Source organism: Zophobas morio, unplaced genomic scaffold, assembly GCF_036711695.1.
Source record: "Zophobas morio isolate AGI-343-1 ecotype UQ-CSIRO unplaced genomic scaffold, CSIRO_AGI_Zmor_V1 ptg000054l, whole genome shotgun sequence".
Lineage (NCBI taxonomy): Eukaryota > Metazoa > Arthropoda > Insecta > Coleoptera > Tenebrionidae > Zophobas > Zophobas morio.
Window position 1 is genome coordinate 816,378 of NW_026972159.1, and position 17,852 is coordinate 834,229.

Genomic DNA, 17,852 nt, shown 5'->3' on the forward strand with positions numbered 1-17,852 from the left:
TCGAATCACCAATTGGCTTATACTGTTACCTAGATAAATCAATGTTCTTACAAATAATGCTACAGTTTTACATGAATAATAATAATTTGTATTTTTTAAAGAATTTCTCCCTTAGGGGGATCATTTTAGGCACCTTTCCCCTACTACTTTCAAGTCAAGGGACAAATGCTTGTTACGGGTATTTCACAAGTTTATTTTGTTGTAGGGACACCCAATGGAATAAATATAGAAAAAATTTATAAAGACGAAGAAATATATGTAAAAAGATGGCAGATAAACTTGGCAGATTTTGCTTTGGCGCTTTATTGCCCGAAATAATTGATTCAAGAAGAAAGAGGAACCTGCCTTTGCGAGAGATTTTTTTTAAATAAATAAAATTTGTTTCTATTTTTTTATGTACTTATATATTAACAATAATATTACAATGAATTTTTAGTAATCATGTGTATTGAATTCAAGATCCTGAGTGGAGTAAAAATATTATAGTTCCCTAGTTTTAATTCGGTTTTATGATAGTACCTCATTGCGTAAAAGTTAATTTCCTTAACAATAGATTACCACGGCCGGTCCTGGCGGCTTGTTATAAAACTGAGTTCCTTGCCATAAATTAGAAAAATCAGCCGAGAACTCTTAACTGCCCATTCACAATGGACATAAGACATAAGAACGAGCGCATAACATAATTTATGTTTTTGGTTTGTGTCTGGCTTATGCTTATCTACGTTCACAGTGGACAGAGTGAACTCTGTAAGAATTGTTAAACTGCGCAAACGCAGAACGGAATGACTCCCGGCTAAACATAGAAACGGCTAACCTCAAACTGAGTCAATCAAAATATCTAACCTACAATTTCGTACGATATTCGAACTTGACAACTAGCAGTACAGAACAGACTCGCATTTAGAAACTTTGATTATAATATATATAATATAATTAAAGGTGTAAAGTGCCAAGTGCCAACTGTCAAAGGGAATTCAATAGCAGCATTCAAAAGTCCCTAGATTTTAACATAATTTTGACATAATTCGTGCACAAAGTTGAACTTATTTCAACTTTGTGTACGCACACAAGGATTACATAAAACGTTCATAAGCATAAGAATTACGTTGGTCCACTGTGAACAGGGGTATACGTTTTCCATCGTTTCAACTTTATGTATTTATGTAAGCTTTATGTACTTGTTATGCCTTATGTCCATTGTGAATGGGCAGTAACAATCAGCTTATGGTAAAGCAGGCGATAAGGGTTTTACCTGGAAAATCGCTTCCGTAAATTTTAGTGGCGCTCCTATCGGCAAAGTACTGAACTAACTGCTCAAATTCTGTCGAATTGATACCTATTTTTTTCAATAATTGTTCGTTTTTGTTAAAAACGCTGCCAACCAATAGATCATTAATTTTCCTCTGATATTCCTGTTAAAATTATTCGACGTATTTTGCATTAATTTGTGGTATATTTTGATTTTAATAAACAGATTATTATTTAAACAAATTGTACCACTAACAAACATTTATTAATGACTCTGCGCCCTGTAAAAAGTGATGTTCTATCCATGTGCGAATTTTCAAGCGATTCTATGTTGGTTATGACTCAAAAAACTTGAAAATATATATACATATTTTTTTAGTTGATTGAACTGGTCTCTGCGCTCTAGAATATGAAAAAAGCTGCAGTTTGATGTATGATACATCTATATTAATATCATTTTTTCATACAAAAAACCAAAAAAATGTTATACCTCGTCCAGCGAGTCCCCTTAAACCCCGTAAGTAAAACCTGGAACACCTTGCTATAAAACAGTCTCAGCACACATCCATTCACCAAAAACAATAAATAACGCATTTCTTGTAAATAAAGAACCCAGTTTAAATTTAGCGCTCCGGTTTGACAGTTTTGACACATGTCACTTGTCACTTTCCAAAAAATACCACAGTGACGTGTAACTAAACACGGTCCAAAAACGCAAAACTGAAGCAAAAATGTTAAACACACAACTGATAACGTTCCTTTTTGTGAGCACACTCTTCACCTACGGACACTCGTTGTACTTCCACATCGGTGAAACCGAACGAAAGTGTTTCATCGAAGAAATCCCGGATGAAACCAATGTCATAGGTATTAAATTTTTTTGACTAAACCGCGTCTAACTCTGTCTTCCAGTCAACTACAAAGTGGAGTTGTACGACCCCCGAAGCGGCGGCTTCATGCCGTCGTCGCCCGGCATCGGCATGCACGTGGAAGTGAGGGACCCCGACGACAAGACCCTCCTGTCTCGGGTGTACAGCTCCGAAGGAAAAATGTCGTTCACGTCGCACACCCCCGGCGAGCACGTAATTTGCATGTACTCGAATAGCTCGGCGTGGTTCAGCGGGTCGCAGCTGCGCGTCCATCTGGACATTCAAGTGGGGGAGCACGCCGTCAACTACGGAGAAGTGGTGCAAAAGGAGAAGTTATCGGAGTTGCAACTGAGGGTGCGCCAGTTGTTGGATCAGGTGGATCAGATCACCAAAGAACAGAACTACCAGAGGGTATTTAAATAACACAATTATTTAATTGTCTAATTGGGTTTATTGTAGTATCGAGAAGAGCGTTTCAGACAAACTAGCGAAAGTACGAACTCGCGAGTCTTGTGGTGGTCTGTCACTCAAACCGCGGTTTTGCTAGCCATGGGGGCCTGGCAAATGAAACACTTAAAGAGCTTCTTTGAAGCGAAAAAACTAGTGTAATTTATTGTTTGTAATAAAGATCTATGTACATTGTGTTGTTTCAAAACCCATGCATTTGTCTAAATAGTGGCTGAAAGTGGCTGCGTTTGGTTTAGGGTATGGCTTGAAATTTGTTTTATTATCAAGCAAAACATTTTTTAAAGTGGATGGTGTGCAACACTGGAGATACCCATCTTTAGCTAATTGGTGCGCCAGTTCCGTCTGGTGGTTATCCATTAAGTCCTCATTGATAACAACAATCAGGGGTTTTCGCTTCTTTAACACCTCCAAACACGTACCAGCCCCCGCGTGACTAATCACCAAGTCTGACGCCTCTACTACTTCAGAGAAATTTTCAAAATAAGAGTCGTACTTTAGCTCGACTTTCTCATGAGATTTTTGTTTGAAGGCGCCTGTACCCACTTGAAACTGCACGACCGTGTACCCCAACGAAAACAAAACTTCCAAAACCCCATCTTTGGACACTTCCTCAACCAGTCGTTCGAATTTGGTGGTCCCCACAGTCACAAAGACTTTTTTACCGGCCATAATAACAAAACTCTTATCACTAACCTCACATTCCGCAAGCGTAAACATAACCTCAAATTCGTCCCCACATGTAACATCCAATTTTGTGATAAGTGATACGAAAACGGTGTGATATGGATGTGGAAGTGCGCGTCATAGACAACTCAAAAGTGCGTCCCCCCGTTTTATTAAAAAAATATGAAATTAGCATCGTTTTAGGGCAAGGGGCTCTTCGCGAAAAAGTCGTTCAAAAGCGGCTCTATCATCTTCGAGGAGGACCCTCTGGTGTCGTGCCAGTTTTCGTGGAACGCGGCTTACCAATATTCAGCTTGTGATCACTGTTTGAAGTGAGTAGGATTGGTTTTAAGTCGTGTTTAACCCCACTTTTTTAGACCGTTAGAGACGGCTCAGGAGAATGCTCGTCGGCTTAGCGGCAAAGCGGAGCTGGAGCTCCCGTTTCTGGAGTGTTGCACCACCGATAAGTCGAAATTCACGATTTGTAGCCTCTGCGGGGTCGAATATTGTTCAGTGGAGTGTCAAACTATGGCCTATAACCAGTACCACAGAACTCTCTGTCTGCAAACAATGCAAAGAAACAATTCTCATCCCTTGGAACAGTTGAATGAGGCGTGGAAATCTGTGCATTATCCGCCTGAAACTAATACTGTAATGCTAATAATCCGTCTTTTGGCTCGAATCATCCAATCCCCAAATCGCGACGTCGCGATTGAACAAACTTTGCAGTTTTGTCATCGCACGGTGAACGAAGATGCCGAGCTTGCACATAAGCTCTTAGGGGAGAAATTCGCCAGTCAGCAGGCTCTTTTACACAATTTACTCCTGCAATGTATCCCTCATGACGGAATCGAACAGTTTTTGACCCCCGTGGGTTTCCAAGGACTGCTGGCTTTGATTGGGACCAACGGACAAGGGGTGGGAACGAGTGCGATTAGCCAGTGGGTTACTAGAACCTCAGACTTGGCGATAACGGACGAAGAAAGGGCTGTATTGGACAAGTTCATTGACAAACTATATGAAGATATGGATTCCCATTCCGGGAATTTTCTAAACAATGAAGGGGTTGCTCTTTTCACGTTACAAAGTGCGTGCAACCACAGTTGCGTCCCAAACGCTGAACCCACGTATCTCCATAATAACAACAGGCTGTCTTTGGTGGCCATGAGAGATATCCAGGAAGGAGAGGAAATTTGTATCAGTTATTTGGACGAATGTAGTGTGCAGAGGTCACGCCATTCCAGGCGGAAACAACTAATGGAAAATTATCTTTTCGCCTGTAATTGCCGCAAATGTGAAGAACAAGCCTGTGACCCTGACGTCACAAGCGAAGAGGATGATGACGAAATGAGCGACTAAAATAGGATAAGTTGAAATCAATACATTCTAAAACTTTCAGGTAGCTAGGACCCTCTAATCGTGGATTTAATTGTGACTTTAACGAATAAAATATTTTATTTTTTGTTCGATCACTCGAAATGACGTTTGAATCACCTTTGATACGTCAAAATCACGTGACGGTGCAGACGTTCCGTGATTGGTTGATCGAGAACATGGCTGCTTTCATTAGTACCAACCTGACGATATTAAACTGTGATAAATCGTGACAAATTTAATTAGCGCCAGCACCTACAGGCGTCAAATTAATCAACTTATTGCTATTTTCAGCTAGTTCGGCGATGGAGACCCGCCCCCTCTGCCTTATAAACTTAGCCACCGCCTCCATCTCCTCCGGCGCAACGAAAATAAACTTCCCTCGGTCGTCTATAACCCCCGTAAGGATATCGTCCTTTTGCAAATCCTTGATCCTGTCAATAGCCGCCTGCGTTTTCAGTTTAAAATGGGCCGCCAAATCCTCAATAACCACGACCTTGTTATTTTTAATATAGCGCACGAACTCTTGTAGCAAATTCATCTGATTTTCGTCCTCCCCCTCTTCAAAGCCTTCCTCTTCCACAGAAAACGCTTCTTTCATTTTTAAATATTCTTCATACTCGCGTTTCTCCAGTTCCTCTTTGGCTTTTTTCTCTTCCTCTTCCTTGCGCTTCTCTTCAGCTTCCACTTTCGCTTCAGCTTTCTTGCGCTCTTCTTCAGCCAACTGATCTTTCTTTCGTTTTTCAGCGCGTTGTTGCTCCTCGGCTTCTCTTTGCGCCTTCTTCTCGGCTTTAGCTTCGAGCTTGGCTTTCTTTTTAGCGCCGATTTTGGCGCCGTCTGGGATTTCTACGTCATTGTCGCGCTCGTTGCGGTTGTTCTCGTCGTCGGAAGGCGGCGGTTCTTGGGCAGCTGCAACAATTCAACGATGATACTGATTATGGGGGTTGTGGTCGTACCGTTGGCTCTCAATCTCGCCCCTCTGTTCCTCGCCATTTGGGCTCTGCGCGGCACGCCTTCCCTCGCGCGGGGGACTGGTCGCGGCCTCTCATCTACGATTTTTTCATTCAAAAAGTTAACTTAGTAACATATGTTTGATAACGCAAACCTGGCTTAGGTTTCTCTGAGTGTTTGAAAAACAGTGCGATGCTTATTATGAGTAAGAAGACGACTGCGGCTAGCGCGATCAGTAGCGCGATATCCATAATTTTTTCGTGAAATATATGTAATAAAGTTGAATTTTGTTATAACCTCACTTGTCAAATGTCATTGTTACCGACTGTGACGAGAGATTTTGGGTGTAGGTAGCGGCGTTACCGGCCGCGTCCCATCCATCATTTTTATTGATCCGGTTGACGTAAAGCATTTACGCCATTTTGTTGTAAGCAGAAAATTGTTATTTTTATGGTAAAAAGCGCGCTTTTTGGGTGTTTCGTCTCGGGGAAGGCACGCACTCCTCAATCATGATGACTACGTACCAGCAGGAGCGGTTGGTGCTCAACGGAGGAACGAATATGGTGAGTGGGTTCAGTCGTTTGTGGTTTTTTCTAAAAGTTGTTGAAGCCCGAACAGATGAGCACGCAGGAGGAAGCCGAGCCGCCTGCTCCCGGCACCGAGGACCCGCCGCCGAAAATCCCGAAACTCGACAGTAAGTATCTATTTCTATCGTTGCTTTAAGTAAGGTATAGAGCCTCAAGTACGGGACACCCATACTAATGTGCGATGTCTGCTTGAGATGTTCCAGAAATGAGATCTGCCAGAACGTAGCCTCACGTGGAGTTGAACGAAATGCTGTAACCGTAGCCTACACGGTTACATGGTAGGAAAACCAAAGACTAATTTATGTGTGTTTGAGTATGAGTTTGGTTGTTTGGGTTTTGCTGAGTCAGTTCCAAACACATACTCATTCAACATGTTCGTTTGATAATCGCCAGGTCAATCGGGTTGTTTTAGACATATCTATTTTCTCTTTGTGTTTCCAGATACAGTTAGGTGCAACCAGATTCGAGTTGTTGCGTTACTAGAGGCTTGACTTGACCGCCGACCGCAAACTACGTGCAAGAACTACAAAATGTACATATTTTTTAAGAGATAATTATGTTACTTTGTGGCAGGGTGGCGAAGCGATTGCGCAACTTGCTCAAAGCAAGCCCTCTTTGCACATTTTTTTTTACCCATAAGTATACATCCTGCACAGTTTTAACGCACTCACGACTGAAGTGCGAAGTTGTCATTTTTCTAAGTCAATTTCAATGATTAATTAATTTCTGGGTGGTGGAGAACATGTAAAGTAAGCAATCGAAATTAATTTGACACGGAAAAGTTGTTTTTTCGCAGAGATGTGGCTAATAGATTTTCAATTTTGTTCCGGGACTAGCAATTGAAAAATATACCAGGTGGCTATGAAAAATTGTACGTCAAGTCGGCTGTCACAAAACAACCATAACCTAACTTTTTTAAATGGACTTGCAGAAATATCTAATTGTTTATGTAGATTCTCGATGTACCGTCTTTCATAGTCACCCTGTAGTTCCGGTTTTGACAAAATGACACAAAGTGACAAAAATATGTTTATTTTAAGGTTGCTGTGCATGTCATAGTGGAATTGTGTAGTTGTATGAAATGACTTGTGATTGGACATTTTATTTCTGTGTTCTCCTTGCCCATTTATTTTTTCTTTTTTGAAATTATCAAAATGTTATCTTTTTTAAGTGTATTTTAAAGTAATCGAATTGGTAGAAATTATTTTTTGAGAAAAAATGTTTTTGTGCCATTTTGATCAACCTAGAGAAAAATCAAACGAGTGTGATCGAGGTGTCGGAAAAACATTTTTGCCTAAGTTTAATCTTACCAAAGTCTTGGCTGTTGCGATTTCGTTACGGTTTTACGAAGCGTGGAATTAGAACATGTACATAACTTTCCTTAGAAACTTATGGCGACAATGTTGATGTTCATAATATGTTCTCATCAGTGTATTACTTAGATTCGTTGTAAGACAAAATTTTAATTCGATTTTTTTCCTGGAAACGACCAGTAGTAATAGTAAAATTCTAATTGTTTTGTAGATTATTAAACTTGATTATCCCGATTAAAAAAAAAAAAGCAATTTAGTCAGATTTGTAAGTAAATGAAGGATTAATCTAACAGTTTCGACCACGATTTAAATTTTTCACTTTCAACTCTATTCACATCCGATTTTGTTGTAGATGGATCACAAAGAAATAGCTTAACATATGATCTTAAACAGACTGGAGAAGTTATCACAGGTGAGTCTATCGCGACGTAAAAATCGTATTAATCTAGCTTGGAACCAAAATAAGGTCCTGGAGCCCGCAGTAACACGATAGCTGGCATCCTTGGCGGAGCCCTTCCAAAACTAACTTCCGACCAAAGCGACCGCGTCAGCAAAGCGAAAAAATACGCCATGGAACAGAGCATTAGGATGGTACTTATGAAACAGACGTTAGCACACCAGCAGCAGGTACATATTTTGACGAAATCAGCGATGGTATAAACAGGGTCTCCAATTAATGTGAATGAAAATCCCTGTTCGTGCCATCGCGACTCCCGACTCTCCGAGCTTGATATTTTTTCGTAAATCAGACCCAAATTCAAAATTGTTTTACTGGAAGATGTTAACGAATTTCCGTCGATTTTCTTTGGTTTTTGTGACAGCATTTTAGTTCCTTTTTTGTCAAATGTGTGTATATTAAGATGTTTACTAATGAGAGTTTGCTTCACAGAAAAATAAGACCTTCCAGAGACATCAAGTGTTAGTTTTAATGTGCAGGTTAGTGCGTAGCTTGTCGCACGCGCCCGCTCAGGGGGCGAGAGCTCGCCCCCAAGCTTGCGTTTACTAGTTGTGACATGCCACTTGTCCTCTGTTGCAGCAAATGGCTAGTCAGAGGACTCAGGTCCAGCGTCAGCAGGCTCTCGCCCTTATGTGCAGGTTAGCACGCTTCATCGTCCATACTTTTACATTGTTGCCTTCATCCCGTAGTGTTCTTTATAATTTTCACGATTTTATTTCGTTTTCGTAGTTGCGTGAAGAGCAACAATGTAATTTCACTCATTACTAGCTTGCATGACTCGCTTAATCATAATTTTGTAAAAATGATGATCATTTTTCAGTCGAAGTTGTCGAGAAATCCACTTTTCTCCAACTCATGAGTTTTTGCTGATAAGATCTGATTACCGTGTTAAAAGTAAATGTAACGACTTTCTTTTGCTCGACCCCACTCATTTACTTTTAATTTAAGAGGGAATAATTTCTGTCAACTAAAATAAAGTCACACTAAAACTAATAATAATAATAATAGTGATAATTGTGGATCGAGAACAGAAATTGTTCCTTGATCTTAACACAAAATTCTCTTAACCATTCCATTTAACTCCGATGTATAAACTAATGATAAATTCTGAGACGAACAAATGGGTGACACGGTACTGGGTTTAGGGTGTACGTTGGGAGCATCAGTTTTGAACTGAAGGAGGATACAATTAGGCAATCGTTTCTACCGTTCGGACCAATAAAATCCATCAATATGTCGTGGGACCCTGTCACACAAAAACACAAAGGATTCGCTTTTGTCGAGTACGAGATACCGGAGGCGGCTCAGTTAGCTTTAGAACAAATGAACGGAGTTATGATAGGCGGACGTAACATTAAGGTCGTCGGAAGGCCTAGCAATATGCCGCAAGCTCAAGCCGTCATCGACGAGATTCAGGAGGAGGCGAAACAGTACAATAGGATCTACGTTGCATCGATACACCCGGACCTGACGGAGGACGACATCAAAAGGTAGCGTCTTGATTCTTGTTTGTCGATTGTTCGTTGTTGATGTTCATAGCGAGTTAACTGAAAGGGTTCAAGAAAGGTTCGGGGGAGGGCGGTCCATGTCGAAAATTGACATTTCAAAATTTCCAGAATAAATAAGTAAGGACACGGTTTTTATTGAAATTGATTAATTTTTCATAACTGCGAAAGTCGTAGCCTTCATTATTGATCCTTTGTTATTACGACACAATCAGTGGAAAAATTCAAAATTTCTGGAATTAAAAATGAACTGGAAAAATGGAAATTTACAAATCACAATTTACAAAATGAATAATAAAATAAGAAAACATTTTTTTGAGCGGTGTGACACGTCAGTTGTTTTTCTCACAATTATTTATTGAAATTGATAAATTTTTCATAACTGCGAAAGTCATAAACTTCAGTGTTGATTTTTTTTTATTACGACATTGAATTTTTCGATTAGAAATTTCATTTTTGAATGTTGCGATTTTTATTATTTCATTTCTTCAAATTTTCGATTTGAAATTTTTCGTTTCGGTTTTTTTATTTTCTTTATTTTACAATTTTTTGTTTCTTCAAGTTTTCGATTTTCCAAATTTTGAACGTTTCATTTTTTCGATTTACAATTTTTTGTTTCCATTTTTTTAATGTACTGATTTTATAATTTCTCTTTTCTTTAATGTGAAATTTTGCAGTTTTTGGATTTTGCAATTTTTCGAGTTTTCAATGTTTAATTTTTGAATTGTTCGATTTGCAATATTTTGGTTCCATAATTTTTCGTTTTTTCAACTTTAATTTTTCCAATTTTTCAAATTCTCGACTTCCAGATCTTCAATTTTTTGTATTTTCAATTTTTCGAATTGCAATTTTTGGATTTAAAATTTCACGAGTTTCATTTCTTCAGTTTTTCGATTTGCAATTTTTCAGTTTATAATTTTTTAATTTTTCAATTTTCCAAATTTTGGATATTTCATTTTTTAGATTTTGTGATCTTTCAATTTGCAATTTCATGAGATGAAAATTATTTTTTCGGTGTTTTAATTTTGCAATTTTTCGATGTACAATTTTTTGTTTCGATTTTTTATTTTCTTTATTCCTTCAATTTGAAATTTTACAGTTTTTGGATTTTGCAATTTTTTGATTAGAATTTCTAGAGTTTTCAATGTTTAATTTTTGAATTTTTCGTTTTGCAATATTTCAGTTTCATAATTTTTCGGTTCTTCAACTTTAATTTTTCCAATTTTTCAAATTCTCGACTTTGAGAATTTTTTGTTTGCGATTTTTCCATATTTTATTTTTTGTTTGTTCAATTTTTCGATTTAAAATTTCACGAGTTTCCAATTTTTCATTTTCGAATTTTTCAATTCTTTATTTTTTCATTCCTTCAAATTCTCGATTTACAATTTTTCAATTTATAATTTTTTAATTTTTCGGTTTTCTAAATTTTGGATGTTTCATTTTTTTGATTTTGTAATTTTTCAGTTTGCAATTTTTCGATTTAAAATTTTTTGTTTCGATTTTTTATTTTCTTTATTCGTTCAATTTTTTGGTTTTTCAATGTTCTGATTTTATAATTTTTCTTTTCTTCAATTTGAAATTTTACAGTTTTTGGATTTTGCAATTTTTCGATTTGAATTTCTCGAGTTTTCAATGTTTAATTTTTGAATTTTTCGTTTTGCAATATTTCGGTTCCATAATTTGTAGGTTCTTCAACTTTAATTTTTCCAATTTTTCAAATTCTCGACTTTGAGATTTTTCAATTTTTTGTGTGCGATTTTTCCATATTTTATTTTTTGTTTGTTCAATTTTTCGATTTAAAATTTCACGAGTTTCCAATTTTTCATTTTCGAATTTTTCAATTCTTTATTTTTTCATTCCTTCAAATTCTCGATTTACAATTTTTCAATTTATAATTGTTTAATTTTTCGGTTTTCCAAATTTTGGATGTTTCATTTTTTTGATTTTGTAATTTTTCAATTTTTCGATTTACAATTTTTTTGTTTCGATTTTTATTTTATTTACTCCTTCAACTTTTAGGTTTTTCAATGTTGATTTTATAATTTTTCTTTTCTTTAATGTGAAATTTTACAACTTCTGGATTTTGCCAAATCTTTGCATTTGAGTTTATCGAGTTTTCAATTTTCAATTTTTGATTTGCAATATTTCGGTTTCATAATTTTTTGTTTCTTCATTTTTTCGATTCAAAATTTCATTTTCATTTTTGATTGTTTCGATTCTTTATTTTTTCATTTCTTCATATTTTCGATTTCCAATTTCTCGTTTCGGTTTTTATTTTCTTTATTTTTACAATTTTTGGTTTCTTCAATTTTTCTATTTACAATTTTTTAATTTTTCATTTTTTATTTCTTCAATTTTACGAGTTTTCTTTTTAAATTCTTTAATTTTTCGATTTTCCAGATTTTGGACTTTTCATTTTTTAGATTTGACAGTTTTTCGTTTTGCAATTTCATGAGATAAAAATTAATTTTTCGGTGTTTTAATTTTTCAATTTTTCGGTTTGAATTTGTCGAGTTTTCAATGTTAAATTTTTCAATTTTTCCGTTTCATAATTTTTCGTTTTTTCAACTTTAATTTTTGCAATTTTTCAAATTCTCGACTTCCAGATTTTTCAATTTTTTGTGTCTTCAATTTTTCGGTTAGCAATTTTTCCATGTTTTATTTTTTGTTTCTGCAATTTTTGATTTAAAATTTCACAAGTTTCCAATTTTTCATTTTCGAATTTTCCGATTTACAATTTTTCAATTTATAATTTTTTGATTTTCCAAATTTTGAATGTTTCATTTTTTAGATTTTTTAATTTTTCAATTAGCAATTTCACGAAATAAAAATTATTTTTTCGGTGTTTAAATTTCTCAATTTTTCGAATTCCAATTTTTTGTTTCGATTTTTTATTTTATATTTTATATTATTACATTTTTCTTTTCTTTAATGTGAAATTTTACAGTTTCTGGATTTTACAAATCTTTGGATTTGAGTTTATCGGGTTGCCAATTTTTAATTTTTGAATTTTTCGATCTGCAATATTTCGGTTTCATAATTTTTTGTTTCTTCATTTTTTCGATTCAAAATTTCATGTTCATTTTTGAATGTTTCGATTCTTTATTTTTTCCTTCTTCAAATTTTCGATTTGCAATTTTTCGTTTCGGTTGTTTTTTTCTTTATTTTTATAATTTTTGGTTTCCTTAATTTTTCTATATACAATCTTAATTTTTCATTTTTTTTCTTCAATTTTACGAGTTTTCATTTTTAAATTGTCCAAGTTTTCGATTTTCCAAATTTTGAATGTTTCATTTTTTAGATTTTGCAATTTTTGGTTTGCAATTTCATGAGTTAAATTACAAAAAAAAAGTAATTTTCGGGGTTTAAATTTTTCAATTTTTTGTTAAACAATTTTTCGTTTCAATTTTTTATTTTCTTTATTTCTTCAATTTTTCGGTTTTTCAGTGTTCTGATTTTATAATTTTTTTCTTTTCTTCAACGTGAAATTTTACAATCTTTGGATTTGAGTTTATCAAGTTTTCAATTTTTAATTTTTTAATTTTTCGATTTGCAATATTTCGGTTTCATAATTTTTTGTTTTTTCATTTTTACAATTTTCGGTTTTTTCAATTTTCCTATTTACAATTTTTTAATTTTTCCTTTTTTTGTTTTATTCAATTTTACGATATACAACCCCTTGAGTTTTCATTTTTAAATTTTTTCAAGTTTTCGGTTTTCCAAATTTTGAACGTTTCATTTTTTAGATTTTGCAAGTTTTGGTTTTGCAATTTCATGAGTTAAATTGCAAAAAAAATAATTTTCGGGATTTAAATTTTCCAATTTTTCGTTTCGATTTTTTATTTTCCTTATTTCTTCAATTTTTCGGTTTTTCAATGTTCTGATTTTATCATTTTTTCTTTTCTTCAACGTGAAATTTTACAATTTTTGGATTTTTGGATTTTTCAGTTTGCCACTTTTCGGTTTTCAAGTTTTTGATTTGCAGTTTTTCTAGTTTCATTTTAAATATGTTTCTATAAGGATAATTATAATTTTAAAATTTTTGACCGTTTTTCAGTATAGGTATCGATTTTCGTTTCTTTAGTTTTTCGATCTGCAATTTTCCGATTTTTCACTTTTTAGATTTTGCAATTTTCGTTTTTTCAGTTTTTCATTTTTCAAATTCTCGACTTCCAGGTTTTTCAATTTTTCGATTTACAATTTTTCGATGTTTTATTTTTTGTTTGTTCAATTTTTAGATTCTGCAATTTTTCCATTTAAAATTTCACGAGTTTCCAATTTTTCATTTGGACAATTTTTATTTTTTGGGTGTTTAAATTTCTCAAATTTTCAAATTACAATTTTCTGCCTCGATTTTTTATTTTCGTTATTTCTTCAATTTTTCGGTTTTTCAATATTCTGATTTTATCGTTTTTCTTGAGTGTGAAATTTTACAGATTCTGGATTTTGCAAATCTTTGGATTTGAGTTTATCGAATTTTCAATTTTTAATTTTTGAATTTTTCGGTTTGCAATATTTCGGGTTCATAATTTTTCGTTTCTTCATTTTTTCGATTCAAAATTTCATTTTCGAATGTTTCGATTCTTTATTTTTTCATTTCTTCAAATTTTCGATTTGGTTTTCAGTTTTTTATTTTCTTTATTTTTACAATTTTTTTTTCTTCAATTTTTCTATTTACAATCTTTTAATTTTTAATTTTTTTGTTTCTTCAATTTTACGAGTTTTCATTTTTAAATATTTCAAGTTTTCGATTTTCCAAATTTCCAAGGTTAAATTTTTTAGATTTTGCAATTTTTGGCTTTGCAATTTCATGAGTTAAATTGCAAAAAAAGAATAATTTTCGAGGTTTAAATTTTTCAATTTTTCGTTTTAATTTTTTATTTTAATTTCTTCAATTTTTCGGTTTTTCATTGGTTTTATTTTATTATTTTTTCTTTTCTTCAATTTTCGGTTTTTGGGTTCTTCAGTTTGCCACTTTTCGGTTTTCAAGTTTTTGATTTGCAGTTTTTCTAGTTCCATTTTAAATATGTTTCTAAGGATAATTATAATTTTTAAAATTCTTGACTGTTTTTCAGTGTATCAATTTTCGTTTCTTCAGTTTTTCGATCTCCAATTTTCCGATTTTTCACTTTTTGATTTTGCAATTTTTCGTTTTTTCAGTTTTTCATTTTTCCGATTTTTCAACTTTTCGAAACAGTTTTTTCCGTTTTTTTAGTTTTTAATTTTGATATTTAGTTTTTCGATTTTAAAATTTTTCAATTTTTCAAGTTTTCGAAACAAAAAAATGTAAAAATTGCAAAATTGTATAAAAAAATTTTGAAAATATTAATCTCCAGTGTTGAAGAATTAACTGACCTGACTTCACCTGATTTGACTTAACCTGACTTGATCTGACTCGATCTATCCTAACCTAACTTGGCCTGATGCGGCCTAGCTTGACCTAACTTGATCTGACCCAGTCTTTCCTGACCTAACTTCGTCTGACCCGGCCTATCCTGACCTGACTTGGCCTGACCAGACCTAGCTTGACCTGACTTGATCTGATCCGTCCTATTCTGATCTGAGTTGGCCCAGCCCGGCATATCCTGACCTGACTTGGCCTGACTAGGCCTAGCTTGGCTTGACTTGACTTGACTTGACTTGATCTGACCCGACTGACTTGGCCTGACCAAACCTATCCTGATGTGACTTGGCCTGACCCGGCCTAGCTTGACCTGGCTTGACTTATCCTGACCTGACTTGAAATGATCTGACCCGGCTTAGCCTGACCCGGGGTGGCCTAGTTTGACCTGACTTGATTTGACTGACTTGGTCCAGCTCGGCTTATCCTAACCTGACTTACCCTGATTTATTTTGACCTGACTTGGCTTGACCAGACTTATCCTGACTTGAATTAACCTGACCCGACCCGACTTATCCTGACCTGACTTAGCCTGACTAGACCTAGTTTGACTTGACTTGATCTGACCCGGCCTAGCTTGACCTGACTTGATCTGATCTGACTTGACCGGGGGTGGCCTAGCTTGATTTGACTTGGTGTGATCTGACCTGATCTAACCTGACTTGAGAGACTTTGAGTTGTTGACTTTGATTAGGCTTCTGTGTTAAAAAGAAAATGTTGTGTCCAATCGGTCCTAATGGCAAAACTGTACCTACTATTACGATTTTTAAAAATTAGACGTGGACTGCCCTCAATACCCACGGGCTTCCGCCTATTCCAAAACCTGTTTCTTGAGCTCGATCGCCCTCCTCCTGCCCCGAACACATCTAACGCACTTATGTTTGCAGCGTATTTGAGGCATTCGGTCCCATCATATACTGTAAACTTGCGCAGGGAAGCTCCGGCCACAAACACAAAGGCTACGGCTTTATCGAATACGAGACGGCCCAGGCAGCCAATGAGGCCATCGCCAGCATGAACCTCTTCGATCTGGGCGGGCAGTACCTGCGCGTGGGCCGCGCCATCACGCCCCCGAACGCCCTCCTCGGCCCGTCGTCCGGCTCCAGCGTGATGCCCCCGGCGGCGGCCGTGGCCGCCGCCGCCGCAACCGCCCAGATCCAGGCCATGGACGCCGTGGCGAACAACGCCGTCGCGCTCGGCTTCTCCAAGCTGAGCCAGCCGGTGGTGGCGCCGGCGCCGCCCCCCGCCGTCATCCCGGCCGTGATCCCGCCGCCGGGCCTGGCCATCCCGCAAGTGCTTCCGAACAACACGATCCAGCCGACGATCGTCACGCCCGTCGCCAGCACGGTGCCGCAGGCGACGGTCATCGTCCCGCCCACGATCGTCGCGCCGACGATCGTCGCGCCGGCGCCGACGCCCAACAACTCGGCGCAGGAGGCGATGAAGCGGGCGCAGGAGGCGCAGATGAAGCAGCAGGAGGAGCTGCAGAAGAAGCTGATGGACCAAAACGAGCCGCAGACGCTGCAGCAGCAGGAGAACATGTCGATCAAGGGCCAGAACGCGAGGCACTTTGTCATGCAGAAGCTGATGAGGAAGGTGGACTCGAGGGTGGTGATCTTGAGGAACATGGTGGGGCCGGAGGACGTGGACGAGACGCTGCAGGAGGAGATTCAGGAGGAGTGCAGCAAGTTCGGGGCGGTGGAGAGGGTGATCATTTATAACGAGAAGCAGTCGGAGGACGACGAGGACGCGGACGTCGTCGTCAAGATTTTTGTTGAGTTTTCGGAAACGCCAGGTGAGTGCGCGCGCAACTAAGCTAAGTAACATGCTTAAGTTGTTGTGGAGGGGGAACTAGGAACTAATGACGTCTTGGTTTGCAGAAGCGGAGAAGGCGCGAGATGCACTCAATGGAAGATATTTTGGAGGAAGAATGGTTCAAGCGTCACTTTATGACCAGACTCTGTTTGATCATAGTGATTTTTCAGGTTAATTATTAGGGATGAGCGATTATTTTGTTTTCTACTGTGTAGGAGTAACTGTTCTTGTTAAGTATTAAACTTTAAAAGTTTTATGGTGCAAATGTTTATTTATACTAATTCAATTTTTTAAGAACTGTAAATTTTCAAATCATTTTGCAAAAAAGTATGTAACAATGCCTTTTTTTAATTTGTAAATAAAGCGTCAACTCTGAAAGAAGCTGTCTTTTATTGAATACCCTCACAAAAGAAACACGTTTGAACTACATGTGCTTGCCTAGCAACAATGTTGTCAATACTGTGTTCACGTCACCATTGCGCCGTCAAATCAAAGAACTGGAGAAACGAAAAATCGATGAATCGAAAAAGTGGAATGAAGAAAAATGGACTGACTCGGAAAATTAGAAAACCCAAAAATTGTGACATCAAAAAAATTCAAAATTGTAAAGTCGAACAACTGTAATATTGAAAGATCGACAAATTGTCAAATTAAATATCGAGTTTTAAAGTCCAGTAAACATTGCAAAATTTTAAAAATAATTATTAGACACATATTTAAAATGAAAATTTGAAAAACTGAAAAGTCAAAAAATGAAAAAATTCATAAAGAAAAAAAGGAAAATTGTAGAATCGTCACATTGAAAAAATAAAGAAACTAAAAAACCGAAACGGGAAATTGACGAAAAGAAAAATTAAAAAAAGTAAATATTGAAAACTCGTGAAATTATTAAAAACCGAAAAACTGCAAATTCTAAAAATTGAAACATTGAATGCAATAAGTTGGAAAATCGGAAAACAGAAAAATGTTAAAATGAAAACTTGCAGAGATGCATATGGTAAAAAAGGGAGCAAAAAATGAAAAATTGCAAATCGAAAAATGGAAATTGGAAAATCAAAAAATTATAAAATGGAAACATTGAAAAATCCAATAATTAAAAAAAAAATAAAAGAAAATAAAAAACCGAAACGAAACATTGCAAATCGAAAAATTGAAGAAATGAAAAATCAAAAAATGTAAAAATTGAAAACTCGTGAATTTA

The 17,852-nt window shown here is 36.1% G+C and overlaps 5 protein-coding genes across 7 annotated transcripts; 3 read left to right on the plus strand and 2 right to left on the minus strand.

Moving 5' to 3' along the window:
- The first annotated feature begins 1,887 nt into the window (after nt 1–1,887).
- Nucleotides 1,888–2,756, plus strand: Eca (eclair). The gene is made up of 3 exons (XM_064074665.1): nt 1,888–2,115; nt 2,161–2,528; nt 2,577–2,756. The coding sequence occupies exons 1-3, from the start codon at nt 1,980–1,982 to the stop codon at nt 2,724–2,726; spliced, it is 654 nt and encodes a 217-aa protein (XP_063930735.1). The 5' UTR covers nt 1,888–1,979; the 3' UTR covers nt 2,727–2,756.
- Nucleotides 2,700–3,302, minus strand: LOC135142879 (UDP-N-acetylglucosamine transferase subunit ALG13 homolog). Its single transcript, XM_064074667.1, has one exon. The coding sequence runs from the start codon at nt 3,300–3,302 to the stop codon at nt 2,748–2,750; it is 555 nt and encodes a 184-aa protein (XP_063930737.1). The 3' UTR covers nt 2,700–2,747.
- Nucleotides 3,303–3,312: 10 nt separating this feature from the next.
- LOC135142876 (histone-lysine N-trimethyltransferase SMYD5) lies at nt 3,313–4,727 on the plus strand. Its single transcript, XM_064074663.1, has 3 exons — nt 3,313–3,403; nt 3,453–3,580; nt 3,626–4,727. Exons 1-3 carry the CDS (start codon nt 3,368–3,370, stop codon nt 4,605–4,607), a joined length of 1,146 nt encoding a protein of 381 aa, XP_063930733.1. The 5' UTR covers nt 3,313–3,367; the 3' UTR covers nt 4,608–4,727.
- Nucleotides 4,728–4,845: 118 nt separating this feature from the next.
- On the minus strand, nt 4,846–5,909 carry LOC135142877 (DDRGK domain-containing protein 1). The gene is made up of 3 exons (XM_064074664.1): nt 5,728–5,909; nt 5,579–5,671; nt 4,846–5,531 (listed from the first exon to the last, which is right to left on the minus strand). Exons 1-3 carry the CDS (start codon nt 5,822–5,824, stop codon nt 4,861–4,863), a joined length of 861 nt encoding a protein of 286 aa, XP_063930734.1. The 5' UTR covers nt 5,825–5,909; the 3' UTR covers nt 4,846–4,860.
- A 62-nt stretch (nt 5,910–5,971) lies between these two features.
- Nucleotides 5,972–17,032, plus strand: LOC135142874 (poly(U)-binding-splicing factor half pint). Of its 3 annotated transcripts, none has more exons than XM_064074660.1 (8): nt 5,972–6,136; nt 6,183–6,267; nt 7,826–7,885; nt 7,940–8,100; nt 8,363–8,409; nt 9,076–9,420; nt 15,724–16,631; nt 16,717–17,032. In XM_064074660.1, the coding sequence occupies exons 1-8, from the start codon at nt 6,083–6,085 to the stop codon at nt 16,824–16,826; spliced, it is 1,770 nt and encodes a 589-aa protein (XP_063930730.1). In that variant the 5' UTR covers nt 5,972–6,082; the 3' UTR covers nt 16,827–17,032. The 3 variants fall into 3 exon arrangements, with proteins under 3 accessions (XP_063930730.1, XP_063930729.1, XP_063930732.1); XM_064074659.1 differs by lacking the exon at nt 8,363–8,409 and adding an exon at nt 8,510–8,568; XM_064074662.1 differs by lacking the exons at nt 5,972–6,136; nt 6,183–6,267; nt 8,363–8,409 and adding exons at nt 6,659–6,692; nt 8,510–8,568.
- The last annotated feature ends 820 nt before the right edge of the window (nt 17,033–17,852 follow it).

Coding starts and splice junctions, on each gene's coding strand:
- Eca (XM_064074665.1), top strand. CDS start 1,980: ATGTTAAACACACAACTGATAACGTTCCTTTTTGTGAGCACACTCTTC. Junction 2,116..2,160: donor GGATGAAACCAATGTCATAG/GTATTAAATTTT, acceptor TCTGTCTTCCAG/TCAACTACAAAGTGGAGTTG. Junction 2,529..2,576: donor AAGAACAGAACTACCAGAGG/GTATTTAAATAA, acceptor GGTTTATTGTAG/TATCGAGAAGAGCGTTTCAG.
- LOC135142876 (XM_064074663.1), top strand. CDS start 3,368: ATGGATGTGGAAGTGCGCGTCATAGACAACTCAAAA. Junction 3,404..3,452: donor GCGTCATAGACAACTCAAAA/GTGCGTCCCCCC, acceptor GCATCGTTTTAG/GGCAAGGGGCTCTTCGCGAA. Junction 3,581..3,625: donor GCTTGTGATCACTGTTTGAA/GTGAGTAGGATT, acceptor CCACTTTTTTAG/ACCGTTAGAGACGGCTCAGG.
- LOC135142879 (XM_064074667.1), bottom strand. CDS start 3,302: ATGTTTACGCTTGCGGAATGTGAGGTTAGTGATAAGAGTTTTGTTATT.
- LOC135142877 (XM_064074664.1), bottom strand. CDS start 5,824: ATGGATATCGCGCTACTGATCGCGCTAGCCGCAGTCGTCTTCTTACTC. Junction 5,672..5,727: donor CTCAGAGAAACCTAAGCCAG/GTTTGCGTTATC, acceptor AAAAAATCGTAG/ATGAGAGGCCGCGACCAGTC. Junction 5,532..5,578: donor GGCGAGATTGAGAGCCAACG/GTACGACCACAA, acceptor GAATTGTTGCAG/CTGCCCAAGAACCGCCGCCT.
- LOC135142874 (XM_064074659.1), top strand. CDS start 6,083: ATGATGACTACGTACCAGCAGGAGCGGTTGGTGCTCAACGGAGGAACG. Junction 7,886..7,939: donor GACTGGAGAAGTTATCACAG/GTGAGTCTATCG, acceptor AACCAAAATAAG/GTCCTGGAGCCCGCAGTAAC. Junction 8,569..9,075: donor GCTCTCGCCCTTATGTGCAG/GTTAGCACGCTT, acceptor TACTGGGTTTAG/GGTGTACGTTGGGAGCATCA.